This window comes from Megalobrama amblycephala, linkage group LG4 (genome assembly GCF_018812025.1).
Source record: "Megalobrama amblycephala isolate DHTTF-2021 linkage group LG4, ASM1881202v1, whole genome shotgun sequence".
Taxonomy (NCBI): domain Eukaryota; kingdom Metazoa; phylum Chordata; class Actinopteri; order Cypriniformes; family Xenocyprididae; genus Megalobrama; species Megalobrama amblycephala.
This window is the reverse complement of record NC_063047.1, coordinates 32,397,152-32,418,177: the sequence shown is the minus strand read 5'-3', so window position 1 is coordinate 32,418,177 and position 21,026 is coordinate 32,397,152. Positions and strand designations below refer to the sequence as shown.

General features: G+C 37.7%; 1 protein-coding gene across 2 annotated transcripts in view; it reads left to right on the top strand.

The window, feature by feature from the left end:
- The window catches only part of sema4c (sema domain, immunoglobulin domain (Ig), transmembrane domain (TM) and short cytoplasmic domain, (semaphorin) 4C), a 399,444-nt gene that overhangs the window by 362,219 nt on the left and 16,199 nt on the right, over positions 1-21,026 (top strand). For both annotated transcript variants that reach the window (XM_048188924.1, XM_048188923.1), the window contains 6 exons: positions 5,658-5,876; positions 16,273-16,427; positions 16,699-16,761; positions 16,882-16,980; positions 18,899-18,995; positions 19,236-19,355. In XM_048188924.1, coding sequence (XP_048044881.1) covers positions 5,774-5,876; positions 16,273-16,427; positions 16,699-16,761; positions 16,882-16,980; positions 18,899-18,995; positions 19,236-19,355 — 637 coding nt within the window. In that variant the 5' untranslated portion in view covers positions 5,658-5,773. The remainder of the gene's footprint in view (positions 1-5,657; positions 5,877-16,272; positions 16,428-16,698; positions 16,762-16,881; positions 16,981-18,898; positions 18,996-19,235; positions 19,356-21,026) is intronic.

Sequence of the window (21,026 nt, the reverse complement as noted above, 5' to 3'; positions counted from 1 at the left end):
GTCAAAAAGACTTGTTGGTTTAACTTAAAATAGTAAGATACCTGATCTTTTTTACAGTCTTTTTTTACAGTGTGGAAATTCGATTTTACTTCATTATTATAACTGTGATCTTACTGTCATTACTTGTGTAAAAAATACATAATTTCCACACAGTAAAAATTTAAATAGTTTTTATTTCATTCTTTGTTTGATCATCAGAGATTTAAAGTGTCACGTTATTTTTATGATGTATTTTTTATCATTTAGGATTTGAAGTTTGGGTTTGGGAAAAGCATCAAACACTTTAGTTTTAGAGATACATTTTATAGCTTTTTGAGACTGTTTCATATGACTTTTATATAGCAAAAGAAGAAAAAAAGTTATTTTTCATGAAAATTAACCCATGGGACATAAAAGTTAAAGTAACACCCATAAATGAAAACAAATGGTGAGATCTAGATAATTGTAAACACAAAGTGAGAAAAAAAAAATAGGGAACAGATGATCCCGAAGGGCATCTTAACACTCTTTTCTAACTCCTGGGTTGATAATTAAGTGGTTTAAACTGTAGTTTAGCTGTTTTGTCCAGACTGAAAGGTGACCTTGATCGTAGAGCTTTTGCTCTATGGGCCGAGGGCCTCTGGGAGGGGGAATCCCGGTGACAGGAAGGTTTTCCTGTGGGATAGGAAGTGGGACGCGCCTGCAGCTGATCAAACTCCATTTGATTATTAAGACTTTCATCTATTCTCATTCACTAATGAAACATCACACTGCCTGTTGATGTCCAAGAGGAGACACACACACACACCCAATCATTCAACACACACACAAGCTGTCAGCCTCCCACTCTTTCACACACTCCCACTTCTAACATCATCAGTCACACTTACAGCACACATGCAGTCCGACCAAAACAACATTCACACTTTCTTCTACAAAAAAACACACATTAATACATGCATGCCAGCTGCAGGCGCTGTCACAAAGGCATAAACAAAGAGCAAACAGCATTAAACCTTCAGCTCAACACTTTCATCACTGCAGCCTTGAGAGTCTTTCTGAAGTCCTGAGACTCTTTCTGAAAGACTGAGGGCTGAGTTCCCTAAACCATCACACCACTTTTGTGTGTAGTATTTCAGTGCAAAATGTCTAATTCATTTCACAAAGGCAATACAGTTTAACCAGGCGAAATGCAGCTGCTGTGCCGTGTTATTCAAATTAAGTCATTGTCATTCTTTTCAGTGCAAACACACCTTCTTTCTATGTAAATTAGGCTTATTATAGATTGTGCCTAATTCATAAGTCTCTTTGCCTGCCGCAATTAACATTGTGCTATTATAACCTGCGGAAAGCAGGCGGTAAATGGAAGTTCATTTAATAGAGGTGTTTGTTTCAGGGTTGTGTGCCATTCAGAATTAAATGGAGAATGCCTTTTAAATTTAAATTCGAATGTAAGGAAGTTAAATTAAAATAAATTGAAATGTAAGTAAATTAGTATATCCATAATTTTAACTAAAAAGCAAAGTTTGTCAAGACAAACTGTATATATTGCCTTAATTGTAAATTAAAAAAGCCTTAAAGGTTTATGGATGGATGGATGAATGTGCTTTGATATTTTGTCTGCCTCTTGTATATGACCAACTACCTTTACTTGAGTAGGGTAAACATAAACTACATCTGCTTACTGATGCTTACTGCTGGTTCACCTGATATTTTCGCTTCATTGTTGCCTGTCGTTTTGGAAAATAATGCAATGGAAAATATATAGAGTAAACAGCTCTCAGTGCCATTGAGATGTACATGTCTGCGGTGGTTCACGCCAGACTGAATGTGTCAAGCATAAACAAGACTTAAGGGGCAGGACAGAGACCTTGAGAGGGTTGGTGGCTCCTCTAACCACCTACTGCCCTGCTTCTGTGGCTATAAACGAACCCCGCCTGTTACTCTAGGGAATGAAAGCATGCTGCCGTGTTTTGACTAGTGCCATCTGATCTTATACGGAAATAAATAGATCATATGTTGAAGGCAGATTTCTTCTTTTATTCAGATCATTCTGTTTATGCAGTGTACATTTAAAGACAGTCTGGGTTTGACGTAGCTGCTTTTTTGAGGATTTGTCGAGCAGCTGGTGTTGAGTGGTCAGTTTCTGCAATCATTGTCATGGTGTGGAGATAGTGGCAGGATGTTGGGAAATTACCGGCCACTGACATGCAAAGGGCTTTTGTTTAACTTTCATTAAAGGAGGGATGATGGGGGAATGAGGGATGGAAGGAAGGAGGAAAGCTCTTGAGTGTGACACTGGAAAGATGTGTTTATGTTGAGGGGTGGAGTTGTTTCCTCTTGCGCATCCGTACGTTCACAGTCCACCTTCATCTCACGGCCATGCTTTTGCCTTGACATCTGCTGTCTCTTGGGGGTCACTAGGTCATAGTTCAAAGGGTCTCATTTTAGTTTAGATGATGAACATGATGATTGGCTGTTAGTTCTAGAGAAGAGCTTATTATTGACAGGAAGACAAGAGCAGATTGGAAGGAGATGGCAAGCGCTTTAGACTCACAAAGCTGGTCATCACTCAACCTTTGGCCTTTTTCCGGGACATGCATGAAAAACAGCAGAGGAAAGGCCGTTTGTTTTCTTTAGGGAGGAGTTCATTTCAAAACACGCTCTTTGAGGATATGCATGTGTTCACACAGATCACTTGTTATGTTTATATATATATGTATATATAGAAACTAGCTTTTTAGCTTTTTATATTTGTTAAATGGTCTGCCAATAGCAATGTTCCTCCTGATTCGCACATGACAAATGAGATTTACTCTCTGTTCTTGGTGGTTGAAATGGTTGTTTTCTGGAGATTTAGCACAAGGTCTTTGAGAGCTGCTCTGCTCTGTTGCTTTTGGAGCTCTACCCATAATCCCTCAGTAGGTCAAGCATGATCATATGAAGCCTCTCAGTGAAACTGTCAGAAATCTGTTAGCGAGGAGCGCAAGACACAGGACAGTTCCAGTTCCTTTTCTGCAGCATCGATACTCCGATACCAGCTACGCGTTCTCACTCTCTCTTCTGTCCGACGGAGAAGTGACACACACCCGCCTCCTCACACTCACTCATTCGCTCCGGTTGAATAGTGCTTGTATTGCGCATAATTTTTCTCATTCCCGCAGGTTCCACGCTTATACCAAATGTGCGCGCACCACTGATCTATATAAGTGGCGCTCTCGTAAAGCCGCCTCTCAAACAGCTTGCAAGTACCAAATTGAGCTCTTTTCTGTGGCTTATTGTGCTTAAACAGTCAAATATATGCAAAATTATGTCAAAATGCCCATCTTGCCGAGTATTCAGGTGTAGCCCCTCCAGTTCGAACCACCCGCTCTAAGCGGGACTTGAAACTGGGTCCGCCGGCATGGGAGTTGGGCCCTCTAACAAGGAGGCTAAAGACCGCAGTTTCTAGTGTCAGTTGCTAGAGCGCTTCTTGAGATCAGGGGAGTGAGGTTTACATGCACAGCTCTTACCGGCCTACGTCTGTTACACAGGTAAACACAGTCAGTTTTGGAATGTAAATAGTTGTGTAACAGTATATTGGATATGTGCATAAGCTGTTAACCCTTTCGCACGTAAGTTTCAAATATTCTGTCTGACCCCTCAGCGTGAGTTTTTTTAAGGCGACCATTATTTAGAACGTATCACTTTATGGTTTCCATAATGACGCGTCATTGCTTGTTACGTAACGCGACACACCGCAGCACTGTATGAATGATGATCTGCTTTCATTTAAGTTTTCCTTTTTTATTCAAAATATTCACAAATTTGTTAACTATAGCATGAAATATCTAATATTCCGATTGCCAAATATGTGCAAGTGGATGTGTTTTGCTGTTAAAAAAACCTACATAACGATCGTGTTAGTTGAGCCATATGAGCGATGGGCGCCGCCATGTTAGTTTGCGCCACACAGAGAATCGGATCAGTTGGATTTACAACCCGTGAATTTATCCACTTCTCCCGAAATACATGAAAGTAAGTGTGCCGGTGAACTGGGGAAGAATAGAGTAAGCTTTTAAGTTACTTTCACAATGTGTATCTGATATGAATTAAACGTGTTGTCAAGTTATAATGGAAAGGGTTGTTATTTCCGCTTCTATAGACATCACTGTGTATTTTACAAACTCTAAATATATAAATATATATAGTACTCATGTGCATTTAAATGTCTGAAACCTGAAATGAACATTATTTGGTTGAAAACACTGCATATATGTGATGTATGAAAAGCGCTGCGCGTGTCCGTCTCTGGTTTAGCGCCAGTTAAAGCGCGCACGCACATTTGAATTTGGCAGTTGATCACGTAATGCACTGAACGTTCTAATCACACCTGTGTGATCGTACGCGTCAAAGGGTTAATGTGACAGCAGTCTAATATTCCTGCTGCCGTCTGTCATGTTAGTCAAAGAACAAAAGACAAAGAGAAAATAACTTGTATATAGTATATAATAAATTGTATACTAACTAATTTCTAATTTTCTAATTTAATTATATTTTATATGCCTTTTTATTATATACTTTTTTTATTACATATGCAGGGAGAGAGCAACAGAGCACATATATTTAGCGTGGAACTGCCAATGAAAAAAAAAAAGTGCAGAGAACACAATCACTTGTTTTTAAAAGTCGAGTAGACACCACCTGTCACAACAGTCTGACGCATTCCAGTCCCTCCCCACAACACAGATATAAGCAATGGTGCATCGATCCAATATAAAAATGGCCTGCAAGTGGAGATGTGAGTCATCGAATTGCTATATTGCAACCCCTCTATTACGGACAACTCATTTGGAGCGAATTGTCACCATCTCTGACTTCTCTTATCTGGCTCTCTCTCTTTCATGCTAATGAAAAAAGAAAAACAGAAATCAATGGTCGTGAGATTGCTACCGCACAGGTCCACATCTCAATCCAATGATGGCAAGGGGCCGCCCCTCCACACTTGCTTATCTTTGCGAACATTTAAATTCACACAACCTTTTCAGACTGAATGATAAAACACAGTGCAGGCAGAGAAAGGTTTTTATATTGTTATCTGCACCGCTAAACAGTATTTGACATTTGACGCACATTTAAAAGTCAATGGGTTTGCTCTCAAATCAGCAAATATTATCAAGGCCCTAATTTCCCTTTTTAATGGAGAGAAACAGGTGTGAGTCGATGATTAGAGCAAACGTGTGAAAACGGCTATCGCTGAACAGACCGGACCGCTCAGGCCTTCTTTTTTTTCGCACTCTTTCCCTTGAAACCTTGCTTCGGGCATCATCATAATGCATTCAGGAGAACGCAGACTCCGGTTATAATTACAAACGCACTTCTCATTTGTCTGTGGCTGTCAAAAACAGGCCTTCTTCTATGCGCGACATGTTCTTTGGTAAACGATTGTGAGTTGTGTTGATGCTGCCTTGCTCTGACAAGCATCCACAATTTGGCTGGTGGCCTGCCAAGATGCATTTATCGTTGTACCTTCTGAAAGAGTGTAAAATCTGTCATTAAATTGTCAAAAATTGTGTTTTGTCACTCCATAAACAGTTTTAGCTCTATTGGGATAGCGACAAGAAGGCTCTAGGGATGTTGGCGTGCGTCTCGTAATCACTTTTGTTTATGTTTTTTGTTTTCTTTATCTCCCCTGACAGGAGCCGTTGTGCGCATCTGGAGCCTCCACACCTCGCCGTCCAATCAGAACCCTCGCTCCTCGTCCAATCCGAATCGGCATTCCGTGGAGCAGAATAAAAGAAGTGGGTGCGGAGAAATGGGGTGTGCAAAAGTTCTTCTCGTGATGTTCGTGATCGGGTTTGAAAAGGGGATTTGCGTCAACTGGAACCCCGTCCCACGCAAGACCGTTAAATATAATGGTGAGTATCTAATGACCAAACAAAACTGTGAGCGGTTCCTCCCAGCTGTGACTGGGCAGCAAATGAACCCACTGTCCTGTTCCCGTTTTTCTCACAGTATTTTTATGGCGCTCCTCTTTTCTTTATTTGCCCGGCTCTTTCTTCTTTTCTTCAGTCGACCCCTCCCTTCATTCTCAATGCAGATTTGAGATAAGAGGTGTGATTTTTGCTTTGAATTTACTGAGATATCACATTACTGCATGTTTTTATAGGCTTTTATGGTAAAGAGCTTACCTTCCTATTCATTTGCACTCGCTCCATTTGTGCCTGTTCTCCCTTTCTCACACTGTTTTCTATGCCGCCGCTCTCCACTTCTCTTTTTCTCTTATGCTTCCTCTGGAGGGAATTCATTAAGAATGAATTGTGCATGTTGAGAGTGCTGTTTAGAAAAAAAAAAAGAAAAAAAAAATCTTTTTCTTTATCAGTATTTTTGTCTTTTCCAGGAAAAACATCTAAGCATATATAAAAATGCATTTACTTGAGAGCCAAAATTGCATTATATTTTAAGATTTGTTTTCAGATAGTATCATTTGAATTATGTGTATTTTTCTTATCTCTTTGGCAAAATATTTTTTTAATTTTTAAGCACACATCTGACTAAATTTAATGAGGTTTATGCTTAAAGTAGGAGAAAAACAATTTGCCAGTGGGGTAATAAAAATAATTTTGGACGTCAGGCTGAAAACATTCTGGAAGATTATTTTCACAATTTTGTTTCTCAAGTAAATCTGTCCTGTTTTAGGCATTTGTAGATGTTTTTACAGCAATATGGGATAAACTTGCCTAAGAGACTGAATCTTGTGGTGTATTTGCATTTGTTTTTGCACTAAAATCAGGTTAACGACACAGATACACCCTCAAAATTAGCACTGGTCTCAATTTGTATGCTTTTTGCAGGTCAGTTCTGAATAAAAGGTTGTGGAGGATGCAACAGACTAGCGTGATCTGGCATACTATGCTGAAACTGTAAAACATCACTTCGCTACTGTAGTCCAGACACCTGAATCGGCTCTTTAAAATGCAGAAAGTGCACTAGTCTACACCGCACGTCTGGATGTATGCCCTGTTATAATGCTCTTCTCCATCATTTGATGAATTACTTTTGTTACGATCAATAGAAAATGTACTCAAAATGTACTCTTTTTTAATTAAACTTAATTTATTGTAATATCAAAAAAGTTAATTGTGCAAGGTAAATAGCACTGCTTTTTGTAAATAAACGTTCAAAAGTTTAAAAGAGTTTTAAAAATTATTTTTAAAGAAGTGTTAAATGCTGCATTTATTTGAACAAAAATAATACAGAAAAAAACAGTAATATTGTTTTAAAAATGAAAAATTCTATTTAAATACAGGGCTTGACATTAACACCCACCAAATGAGGGTGGATTTCAGCAGTGGCGTATAACGCAGTCACTCCTACTAGCCACTTTGTTGAATTTTATATATAATATATACATTTTTCAACTGTAGTCTTTTAAAAAGGCACCTGAAATAATAAACTAAGTGCAATGCAGTGTTGTAAAAAAATGTCGATACTGAAATATCTGAAACACTTTCGATACTCACAAATACTCACAAACCCGCCTCCCCTCACTGCTGCGGATGAATATTGTTAGTGTTACAGGGCTTGAATTTTGGCATGGGATTGCGCATATTGTGCATAATTTTATTTATTCCCGCAGATTTTGTGCTCACACCCAAATTGCACACACATAAAGCCACCTCTCAGTACTCAGTTTATTTTTTTTCCGCTGCTTATTGCACTTAAATAGTCAAATACACACAAAATAATGTCAAAATGCTGGTCTTGGCGAGTATTCATGTAAACACAGTCAGTTATGTTTTAAGTGAACGTGAACTGTTGAGAAAGAAAATACATGTGGTGTTCAGGTCTTAAAGTGACAGCAGCCTAATATACCTGCCGCCGAATTATGAGATAATATTAATAATATCTATATGGCAGTTTTCCCCCATGGTTCGATGACAGAATTGTGGCCAGTGAAAATGCTGAGTGGCTTGTAATTTTGGAAAACCACTAGCCACAGTGGCTGGTAAGCAAGTAAGTTAGTGTCAAGCCCTGTTTAAATATATTCAAAATGTAATTTATTCCTGTGATGTCAAGGATTTTTCAGGATTCTTTGACTAATAGAAAGTTCAAAAGAACAGCATTTATTTGAAATAAAAATCTGTTGTAACATTATAAATGTTTTACTTGTCACTTTTAAATCCTAAAAAAAAAATCTTGCTCACCCCAAAATTTTGAACTATAGTGTAGATAAAAAGGAGGCATGTAACATGAATGACATGGCTTAAATGAAATACTCTTGGCACTGTGATATTCTAGCTTAGCAACTAGTTCAACTAGATTGCTAAAATGCTGGGTGCAAAAGCGGCACTATTTAGTGAATTCGCCCTTCCATCTTTTCCTGTTTTAATCTAAATCACTGTTGATAATCAAAAAAAAAGCTACAATAAACATTAAGCAGTAGGCATAATTTTATATGTATACCCATAAACTGATAGCATCTCCTTTTAAGCCCTCAGTAGATATCGTAGCTGGGAACACAGCCTTAAATGGACAGGAAATGACTTTAGTTGAGCGTCAAAGAAAGTCCAGAAAGAACAGAAAAGTACACAGTGTGTCTGCAGTGTGTGTTTAACTACTGTTTCAGGTCATGTGCGACTTCGTTTGGGCCCTAAACCACATAAACAGTAGGCCTGCGCAGCGCACATGCGCTTTTCGGGGAGGATGAAAGCCAGAAAAACAGGCAAAGCATCGGAGTGCACTTTAATGTTTGTGTGTGTGAGCGCGCAGAGTGCTTAGACTGGCAGTCTGAGGGATTTAGAGCTCCAGTAGCGTGTGTGTGTGTGTGTGTGTGTGTGGCTGGAGGTGGAGAGCTGGATCGCAGCAGAGATAATATTTACCCTGTACTTTCCACACCCACACCCCCTAAAGACCCCCTCCTCCACAATTATCCCCCCATCTTAAAGACACCGGGGATTCGCAAGTAACGCAAACACGTGTCTTTAATCTGTAACTAAACGCCTTTTCATTCCCATTTTCCCCTTCTGTTCATTATCAAAGCGCAGTGCGTGTCTCTGTGTGAATGAGTGGTGAGGTTTCATCAACTACACATAATCAAGCCTATGTGATGCTTGTGTTGTTTTCAGCGTCTGCCGTCTCACTATATGAGGATGTGAACTTTGTCTCCGGTGCTGCTCTGAGAGTCACTAACCAGAAGTCTTCACTACAAACTGTCAAAATAAAAGTTTGGTTTAACTTGAAGAAATTGTGAAAAAAATATATTACTATTGTACAATGTAATGAAAATAGTGTGAATAAAATTATTAAAACTTTATTTTTTAAGGAATATCACAATTTTTCTTCCATGTTTTCATTTTAAAAGTAAACCTCTGTTGTGCGGCACTTTGTTTGCCAAAAGTAAAAGGAATTGTTACATTTTCAATTGATTACATTTTACAATTAAATTTAAACTAAATTGTTAATGTGTTATGCCTTCATTTGATTATCGTTTTTGATAATACATTTTGTATTAAATTATAAATCCAGAAAAATTAAAACAGAATTTCTAAAAAAAAAAAAAAAAAAAAAAAAGATATATATATATATATATATATATATATATATATATATATATTTTTTTTTTTTTTTTTTTTTAAACCATTAAATTGTTAGTTTTATGAATTCTATTGATTACACATGCTTTTTGATTATTAAAATTTAATTAGGCAACTAAAACGGAATCCAGAAATATTATAATGGGGGGCCCAAAATTTGTAATTTTTATTTAAATTTAATACATTTTTTGTTAAATTGTATAAGTTTCATTATTTCAAATAATTAGACATGCTTTTTGATTAGTAAAATCTAATTTAACCATTAAAATGGAATCCAAAAATAAGTTTCTTAGTTATATTTTGGGTTTTTTTTTTTTTTTTTTTGCCTTTATTTAGATAGGACAGTAGGAAAAAAATTGAGAAAAAAAGAAAAAAAGGAATTCATGAACAAATGAAACAGAATATGAGAAAAAATAAAACTGATTTCATAGGGCACTACTTATTTTGGCAGCCATTATACTGTTGTCCTCATGCTGAAAAACAGCTCTGAAAGTTCAAAGGGGAGTCAGAAGCCCCGCCCCACCCATTACTTTCCACAGTAGAGCTCCGCAACTGGCGTCTGGCACAACGTGGTCGGAGAAAGAGACCGAGAGCAGGTCAAACAGAAAATTAAAGGCGAATTTCAACAGAAGCCAAAGGAAACTCCTGCAGACTTAGACTAGAGCAATAGTATGAATGTCCAACGCGCTGAGGATGGCAAAGCCACAGAGAGAGAGAGAGAAAGGGACTGCCTGCCTAGCACATCTCTCTACCCTCCAATTACTATAATGACGGCCTCCGCTGAAAAGGACAGGCCCACTGCGTTTGTATGTGTGCGTGTTTATGTAAGTCCTATCCGTCTATCTGTGCCGAACTCCTCCCCGCACACAGATACACACAGACGTCTGTGATTTATCCTCTCTAACAGACGCCCTCTCCTGCACTTGTACGTTTCATTGTCTGTAAAAGTTTGTTGCTTTTTTCATTCAATAAATCTGTCTCCCTTACCCTTTGTGGACCTGTTCACTCCAGAAGGAGGCTGTTAAAGGGGACAGAAAAAAAGAAAGTCTTTTTTTCTGTGCTCGCCACTTTCATGAAAAGGTCAAACTCGGTACAAGCTGTGAGCTCAATTCTCGACTGCAGTCTCCCCCCCGGTCTGTCAAACGGCGGCCTATTTTCAACAACCTTTCACACGTCTCTCCCTTTTACTGTCATCCTGTCTCTTCCGTTCACTCTTTCATTTTCTTTCAATCTTGCATTTTTTCATCCCATTTCTACCTTGCTCTTTTACTCCCATACTGTTTCTGTCATTCTCCAGCACCCACACCTTTTTTTTTTTTTGCTCTCTCTGCCATTCCTGCATTCGCTACTGTTGGGCCCTGAGGACAGTTTCATTGCTCTGATGTTGCTTTTTCATAGCTCAGGAGACTTTAAGTCAACATGAAATCAAAATTGACTTCATTGATATTCGTAATGCACGTCCCTGGTCTTATTGTGCAATCCTCCCCCACCTATGAAATGACTTTGCTTTTTAATTTACTATCCAATTAATTCGTGATATTAAGTTCTGTGCCACTTTTTGTTGTTATTTCTTCTGAAATACATATCATTATGAATGTATAATGGTTGTGAATGTCTTTTTATGTTGATTTAATATTTGAGATCTTATGTGATTCATTGCACACTTTAGTAATTTGGCAATTCTGAGCACAGTTTGTGATATTGTTGAGATCTCTTCTGAAACTTTACCTGATAGCCATGTTTTTTTTTTTTGAACATCGTTACTGGTTTCAACACTGTCAGACTGTTAAAACATCTTTGACCAGCTTCAAACCAGGTACAAGTTGATCATTTAGTAAGGTTAAGCTGGTTTCTGGATCATGGTAGCTGGCTAACCAGCTAGTACCATTAACTAATGACCAGCTGTTGACTAGCAACTTTACAAAACCCAGCAACTAGCATAAGATTTTATAGAGAATACTATGGTCTTTTTCTCAGAAGAAAAACATAATTGGCTTAAAAATGCTGTAAGTAATTTCAGCTAGCTTTTTTGCTAACTCCCACCATTTTGCTAAATTCAACCACATGTCGTTCTAACCCCTCTAAAACATGTTAGCAAACCAGATGTCAGCAATCATGAACAAAATTGGTTCACATTCAGAGAGTATTTCTGATAGGCTAGTCTTCAGGCGTGGGCTGCTCCCCTGACTCTTTTTTGCTGTTTACACAGTCTAGTGCTGTCACCGAGACACATATTCCAGTGACATCTGTCAGGAAGTTGGGATGTCTGTCAAGTTTATGTGTAGTATTCCACAACATTTTTAAAATCACCATGAAATCAAAATTGACAGTTCTTATTTTGGTCACACTTATTAACTAACTATTAACTATGACTTTTGCCTCAATAAACTCCTAATTACTGAGTATTAATAGTTAGTATGTTAGTTGTTAAGTTTAGGTATTGGGTAGAATTAGGGATGTAGACAATGTAATCTCACGACCATACGTATTTTACGAGGTGGCTAATTTCTTACGACCTTACTCATACGAATTCATACGATTTGTCTAAACCCCAGTGACGGGTAGGTTTAGGGGTAGGTCATTTGTACGAATACGAATTTGGCAACTTGTAAAATATGTACGATTTAGCAAAAAAACGTACGAATTCATACAAATTAGCCATCTCGTAAAATACATACGAATTGCCATGAGATCGGGTTGGATGTAGAATATGACCATGCTGAATAAGGCATTAATATGTGCTTGATAAATACTAATAGACAGCCAATATAGTAATATGCATGCTAATAAGCAACTAATTAATAGTGAGTTACCCTTATTTTTTATGGAATATTGCAGTATATATTATAAATGATAAAAATTAATCAAAATAACTTCCCCTCCCTCATGCAGCAACATCACTTCTCTGATGATGTTTTGTAATGTATAAACACAATTTTCACATATTTTACATTGTTGCTGCTACCTCTCTTCCCAGTCTGTCAGTATCGCTTTGTTTAGTTCTGGTCTCTACGAAGCCCCTCCTTCCAAAAAACATAATGTGCTATGATTGGTCGGCTGGATTGATGATGTGTTGTGATTGGTCAACCGCTTCAAGCGTTTCAGAAATGTCACGGCCCTTGCCATAACTGTGAGTTTCGATGCACTACTAATGCAACTCAACCAGGCCTCATCCCTAATTTTTGTGTATGCCTTGGGCTGGAATTAATTATCTTGAGAAGAAAACTCAAAACTATATTCGAGGCATTTCAGGGAGTTCAGAAACAGTGCTTACTGATATAGAGAATAACTCCCTTTGGAATGGACCTTTTTTGTTTTGTAACTTTGCAGACCTTGCAGCAACATTACACACTAAAGAAAGTTGAAAATGTAAAAAAAAAAAAGCATAATAGGTCCTCTTTAGCAAAAAACTCTGTTTGCTAAGCATTTCATTGCTAACCAGGAAAACCAGATATACATACTGTCATATATATATATAATATATATAATATATATAATATATATATTTATATATTATATATATATATATATAAATGAGATCTCTATAATATATACATTCCCATATAGTGTGTTTGTCATTTTCTCCACACCACACCTCTTTCTGTCGACGTTCCCTCGCTTGCTCTCTGCACTTTAGTGGCGTTTGTGAGTTTTTCAGCCTATTGTTGTGGTAATCCATTCTGACCATTTCCTGTTGCTGAGCCATGTTCTCCTCTCTTCCCTTCCCAAAGCAGCAGCAGAAGCCCCACCACTCCTTCATCTAATCTACTGCAATTACAGCACTTCCCCTCGACCCCCAACCACCCACTCTCTCACGCTCTTAGGCGCACCGTTTGTGTTTGCGTGTCAGCGTAAACACACCACCTGTGTCTTTCTTAATGTTTTTTTCCCCCTTTCTTCTCTTTTTAATTGTGCCGTTATGTGTCAGCATCAGACGGTGGCTGCTCTCGTCTTTGTCCTGGAGAACGTGGGTGCGTTTTTATAGCCTGTATATGAGTGTACGAGCTTTTCTCTTCCTAATTAGTGTGTGTGTGTCCATTTTCTGTGTTTCTAAGTCATTTTTTGTATCCATGTCAAAGCTTCAAAGGCCTTAAAATAGGTCTTTAATAGCAGAGTGTGTGTTTTGAGTGCTGCGGTTATGAGCTATAAGCAGGGCAAGACTGTATTTATAGCAAAGCTGCTTTGTAAGGAGCCGTGGAGGAACATCAGAGGGAAACTACAGCCTTCAACTTGACTCGTTTCAGTTTTGCGGCTCGATTCCCTCAACCAGAGCTCACTGCCCTCTCATTCGGCCCTGCTCAGAACTTGTGGAGGACAAAGACACACACACAGAGTTCACCTCTGTTCCCTTTATGTTGCTCACATCTGGATTCCATTCAAAGTGACATCTATTTTTAGCTTGTTCCTTTTTTAGTCCATACACTTGTAGATAGAGACTCACTCTCTTCCCATTAGATATGCTGCTGATGGCTTTGGTCAACTTGTTCTTTGTGTATTCCATGTTTGGTCAGTTTGATGAGTTTGACTTTTTTAATTAAACACTGTTAACCATACAAAAGCAAGTTTAGCATCAGCAATCATCCCCTACTGGTAGATGCTGTAACTGCACCATCTGGCATCCATTAAAGTAAATATATATATATATATATATATATATATATATATATATATATATATATATATATATATATATATATATATATATATATATTATTCCAAATTATGGAATGCGCATATTTTAATACATTATTGTATATGTTTTTCCAGTGCCCAGTTTGTTTTTGTTGTGATGCCTACATATATTTTCCATGGGATGCACAATATTTATTGTATATTTATGATGAATATAAGACTTACGTTTTGTAGAAATTTGTACATATCTTACTATTTTTTTATACTTCAATTTAGCTTTCAGTAATTTTAGTACATCATCTTATGTAATATTTAAAATTGTAATATTTATTCAATGTATACTGTACATTACAATGTTGTAATGCAAAATTCATATCTAGCTTACAAAATGATTGATTTTATTTTATTTATTTATTTCATTTATTTAACACAAACTTTAGGCTAAAGAGTAGAGATTTTGATCGTTTTCAGCCATAACATGAAATGAATTATCAGCTTATAATATTATCCTGAATTTTAACATTGATTCACCCCTAATTTGTCCCTGTCAGCTGTCGTTCACATCACAACTCAGGATAGTCACTATAGTGAATGGTTTGGCACTATATATTTTTTTGTGATACCATCAGCCAGAACACCTTCTTGTTCAAATCAGACAAAGAACCCCTTCAGTGGACAGTTTGCTCAACGTTGCCTCTTTCTGGTTGGGATCTGCAAGTGCGTCCTGACTCCTGTCCCACTGTGTATAGTTGCCATCGTCTCCGAATAATAATTAGAAATGACACTCTCGGCTCAGCACAAAGCTCAAATAACTTGCTCTGTGACTGGCTAAGAGGCATTTGAGTCATTATGCAGGTATTTAGAAGTGTGAGCATGTGTGTGTCTGTGCGCTCTGTCAAATCTCCCTGGCTGTTTGCAACCCAGCAGATGTTCTCTGTCCTCCCTGGGGGAAGTCTGTTTCCCCTCTTCTCTTGGATCATCCAGCCCTCTTATATGTTAACAAGCTGCCGCTCTCCAACTAATAACCACACGCTCTCCTGACTTCCATCCTGGCAGAATCTTCATCACCACTCAGTGTCTCTCCAAGATGCCTTTTCTCCCCTCTTGGAGCACTTGCTCACCATAACCCTCTCTCCACTCTGCACCCATCTGCCATGGTAGCGGTAAATCTGATGAGGCACAATGTTCTTGTGTGTTCAAGGATGCATGGAATACTGGTGTCCCCTCGTGGCTCCTTCACTGGCTTGAGCCAAGAAGATGTCACCCTCTGTTTTAATTCTGTGAGAAATAACCACAGATTATCTATCTATCTATCTATCTATCTATGTATCTATCTATCTATCTATCTATCTATCTATCTATCTATCTATCTATCTATCTATCTATCTATCTATCTATCTATCTATCTATCTATCTATCTAATCATGGATTTGCTACTGCTAATAGATACACAGAAACGCTGCTGTGAGCATGTGAGATATTCTGCTGCTGTATAAATAATACATCCATAAATCCCATAGCAGATCTAGGCAGGTGGAGCTGGGGGAGGTGGAGGGTTTCTGAGGAACTCTGATAGCACGCTGCAGGATTAGCTTACAGCAAACAATGAACCAGGCTATTTAAATGTTAAGCAAGCAATCTCATTGGCTGCAGGATCAGCAGAGGCCAATCAGCTTGTGCCATGTGGTAATGATGTGATTGCTTACAGATTGCATGTAAAGGACCTATCAGCCTGTGCCCTCCGGAGTTTCATGACTGAACTAGATATTTCTATCTAATATAATCTAATCTAATGCTAATTTATACAACTTGAAATGTTAAGACCACCACCAGCATAAACAAGCCTGAATCATGTAAATTTATATTAGCCCAAATTAATCTTTTTAACACATTGCCAATCATTTTAAGCAAAGGTTATAAGTGTCCATAGAAATTCATGCTTGCCTAAGTTGGCATTTTCAGCAGGGACGTTGTTGAAAATAATAAATGTGAGAGATTTTTTTAAGCCCAAGAGTCATATTGGATCAGTGACATTTGGATCAGATTTAATACCCCTAAAAACCTCTTTTTTCCTCTCTCTTTTCAGATGTGCATGACAGTATGGCGAGGTTTCACGCTGTTGGGGTGTGGAACTACACCATGTTGACCCTGGCAGAACATGAGAGGGTTTTGTACGTGGGCGCCAGAGAGCACATCTTCGCCCTGGATCCCAACGACATCAGCAGACAGCTCCGACCACAGGTATGGTCTGCGAAGAAAAGGCTTTTTTTTTTTTACATTTATTTCATTCAGAAAACTCCCAATGCACCCAATAAATGCTAATCTACAAGTCATCAAGCAAAAAGGGCATAAGCATTTTATCATTCAAAAATATCAGCATTTAAAAATGACTCACACTTTCAATGCCACAGCCATTTGTAGTAAATTGCCAGTTGCCGCAGTCAATAGCGAGTGCAAGTTTTACATGTAGAGTGCTATTTGCTCGTAAAAGTCATGTCTCTTTCTCTCTTAGATTGAGTGGTCGGCTCCTGTGGAAAAGAAAAGAGAGTGCGCAGCGAAGGGGAAGAATAACCAGGTACCGGCTGATGTTGCATCCTTTATGTTTTAACAGCTTTACTTTGTCTGGCCCCACTGAAATACATTTACTCTCCCTCCCTCTCATCTATTTCTCTCTCTTTCCTTGCTGTCTTTTCAGACTGAGTGTTTCAACTACATTCGTTTCCTGCAGAGCTACAACCACACACACCTGTACACATGTGGGACGTACGCCTTCCAGCCCAAATGCACTTATATTGTGAGTGTGCACTCTTCTCTTTGAATCAGAAATCCGTCCGACCCACATTATCAAGTGGAGCGGACTGCAATATAATGGAGAAACCGTGTGTGTGTGTGTGTCTCAGCAAGTGGCTTCCAGTGTGTCAAAGTGAAATATCTCAAATGTAAATGAGGTTGTGTTCTCACGCAGTGCAGACAATGTAATAAGACGGCATGACTTGACTTGTGTATTGTTGTTGTTGTTGTTTTGTGTGTATGTATGTATATATAGGGTTAAATATATTTTTAACAATTAACATTTTTACAGCATTTAAAAACATACCCTACTAGGTTTTTGGTAACACTTTGCTTAAAGCCTTTATATATAATGCATTATAAAAGTATTTTTAATGGATTATACCTTAATGCATTGTATGATCTCATGAATAAGTGTAACCACAGTTATAATACATTATAATACTATAATCTATTCATTGTTACACCTTTAGAAAATATAATGCATTAAAACACATGACAAGCAACCAATTTTAGATGTAACAAGGAATCTGCTAATATTATAATTTAAATTTTGGTTACAGTTATTTATGAAAAGATATTGTGCGTTATAATGTACATAATGAATACCTTTATAATGTGTTATACATAAAGGCTTTAAGTAAAGTGTTTTTAATGTTTTTCAGTGAAGCCTCCAATGCTCACCAAGGCTGATCAAAATACAGTAATAATAATAAATATAGCTGCAAGCAGCAATTACGGGGCCAAGCACAAAAACGGCACAATAAGCCAGCCAACACAGCTGGGAGCATCAGACCAACTGCAACAGTGAGCAATTAAAGACCTATTGAGATCATTCTAGACAAACGAGCTGAAAAATGATCAAAAATGAGGATTTACTGGTTCATCACTTTCGACCAATAGGTGGCGCTGTGTCCAAATTGTTGCGGTATGTTCAGAGTGAGGCGACAATGACACTTGCAAAGTTTGGTGTCAATATGTCAAAGCATTGCAGAGATACAGCGTCAAGAGTCGTTTTTGCATCATGCCTCAAATTCTTTGCTCCGCTATACGAAAACGGTTTGACTTATCGACTTGAATTCCATAACTTTTTGTCAGCATGGTCTGAAGATGGTCTGGTTCAATTTTGGTGAAAATCGGAGCAACTGTCTAGGAGGAGTTCGAAAAAGTAGGTTTTTCAGAAAATTCAAAATGGCGGAAAAATTTTCATGACGGAAAATGACGTCATAGGGTGCAATCGATTCGGCTTGAGCCAAGGAATCAGAGGAAAAGAATTTTGTTTCTAGCCCTCATGGTTCAAAAGTTATTAGCATAAACATAAGTGCAACTTTGGACAGCTGGTGGCGCTAGAGGGATTGAGTTAGAGACTCCAAATTTGCTATGGTCACAGTTCAGACTGTCCTCTAACTGTGTGCCAAATTTCACAACTTTTTACCATACGGTTCTATGGGCTGCCATAGACTTCAAGAGCGGAAGAAGAAGAAGAATAATAAGCGTACGGAACACCAACAATAACAATAGGTGCCTAAGCACCTTCGGTGCTTGGCCCCTAATAATAATAATGTAATTTAGCTAAACTTTCAGCATCATTACTCCAGTCTTCAGTGTCACATGATCCTTCAGAAATCATTCTAATATGCTGATTTGGTGCTCAATTATTAATAATGACTCTTATTATTAGCAATGTTGAAAACAGCTGTTTTGCTGTTAAATATTTTTGTGGAAAATGTGATAAGATGGCATGCATGATGTGGCTTGTGTGTGTGTGTGTGTGTGTGTGTGGGCAGGAGGACGATGCAAGAGGGCTCAGCTGCTGCTTAAACTTTAGTTGGCAAACATAGCCGGTGGCGCAGTGTGTGTGTTAGGTCATGTGTGTGTGTTTGCTAGATCCATATGTAACTGTTTCTGTCTTTGTCTAATAGAATGCAGATCATTTCACTCTGGATAGCGCCGCCCTGGAGGACGGCAAGGGAAAGTGCCCCTATGACCCCGCCAAGGGTCATACAGGCCTTATTGTGGGTGAGTCATCTGTGTGCACACGTTTCAGACATGCAAAAACCTGCATTATTATTCTTGTGTCTTGTGTGTGGGTGTCCGTTTATGCTCGGTGCCGCCCGTGGATGCATTTATGCCTCCTCTCTCTTCCCACACTTGGGAGAGAATGGAGTCCCTCTTTAATATCTCATAACCGTGAGGCTGTAGACAGGAGTGTGTGCATGTGCGCCTGTTCCCGCTCTAAGCGTTCTTCTCCTTTTCTAGACAAAGAGTTGTACTCCGCCACCCTCAATAACTTCCTGGGCACAGAGCCCGTAATCCTGAGGAACCTGGGACAACAACATTACAGCATGAAGAGTGAATACCTACCGGCTTGGCTCAATGGTAAATCATAAAACACACACATACACAAAAAATATATTTCATTCCCCTGCTGAAAAGACCGGCTTATGTTATGTTGGTGCCCAAGGCTGACCAGCTCTACCTGCAGCAATACAGCGGGAAAACCGGACATTGATTACTGTTATCTGGATTCAATTATTGGCAACCTGACACAATCCTGTATTGTTCTCATAATTCTCATATTATACATATAAATATTATATATATATATACTAGATATAATACTAGATAAGATATATTTTTTATATTTTTTTACTAGTGGGTGCAGGACATATAGTTCATTTATGTGAGTGAGGATAGCAAAATAAAGTAAACTGTGACATATTATACCCAAAATTCTTCATACAGTGGACTATCAGTAAAATTGATAAAGATTTGGGACCAAAAATTATTCAGACACTTTGACCTGACCATGTTTTGCTTAAGTGTTATCTGACATAATTAAGATTCATTTTTTCTGACATAGTTTAACTCTGAGATCTTGTCATATTTGATTACCATTTTTTTAAACTATAGTGAATATAAATGTAATAATGAATGAAATGTTCAAGGTGATTGAATACATTTTGGTTTGACTGTATATATATGTATATATATGACATGAATTACTGAAGTATCTGGATTCAATTGTAGCCGACTTGACACAATCCTGTATTGTTTCATTCTCCGAAGCTCATCTCTGAGTTGTTGTCATAGCAACAGGTCCTTAAGCTCAAACCTTTTTTGTTTAACGTAAACAGGATTAGATTTCAGATGTTGAAGTCTGTCCCAGCATCTGCATCATTCTTGTGAGCACACCCAGGGGATGTAATAATTTAGTATTATTATAATTATTTTAATAATAGCCTAATTTAAAAGAACATAATCATTTTGTAGAAGATAATAGGCACAGTCGTTTTGCTTTTTGAAATGTACTGCTTTAGTCGTGAAGGAATATTTTACCTCGCATTAGTTGTTACAGTTTGTATGATCTGTGCATTAACTGCAACGTAGACGTTGTGCATTGGCCTTTGGATCTTTGTGTTTTCTACAGCTCAGGAGATGCTGTCTGTCATGCCATTAGTACCCTGCCCTCTTACGTAATAAGAAATCATTTATGATTTTTGTTGTTTCCCAGCCACATAAGAACGCAGGCTTTTACAGAGAGCTTTTATGTCATGATGTAATGGCATTACAGGGCCTGTTAAATTAAATGTTAAGTTCATCTGGATACATTAATATCTGATGCATAAAACCTGTAGAAATGCAAGGGAAATGAAAATGGAAATATAATGTAACAGTTAAATGTTTACTCATTTAATTCATCCCCAGCTTTCAGCCAGCTCTTTCTCCTTATAGTTGCCTTGGCAGTGTTTCGTTGCTCTTTTAAGGCATTTGCATTTCAGAAATTCCTGGTAATTAAGTTTTGTTTGGCTTGTGAACTTTTTTTTCTTTAAGAAAGATGTCTTTAAAATATAATATAATATAATATAATATAATATAATATAATATAATATAATATAATATAATATAATATAATATAATATAATATAATATAATATAATATAATATAATATAATATAATATAATATATTGTTTTTTAACAATATTCATCAAATTTAAATTCATCAAATAATCCTGTAAAAAATCAGTTTCCATAAAAACTGCAACTGT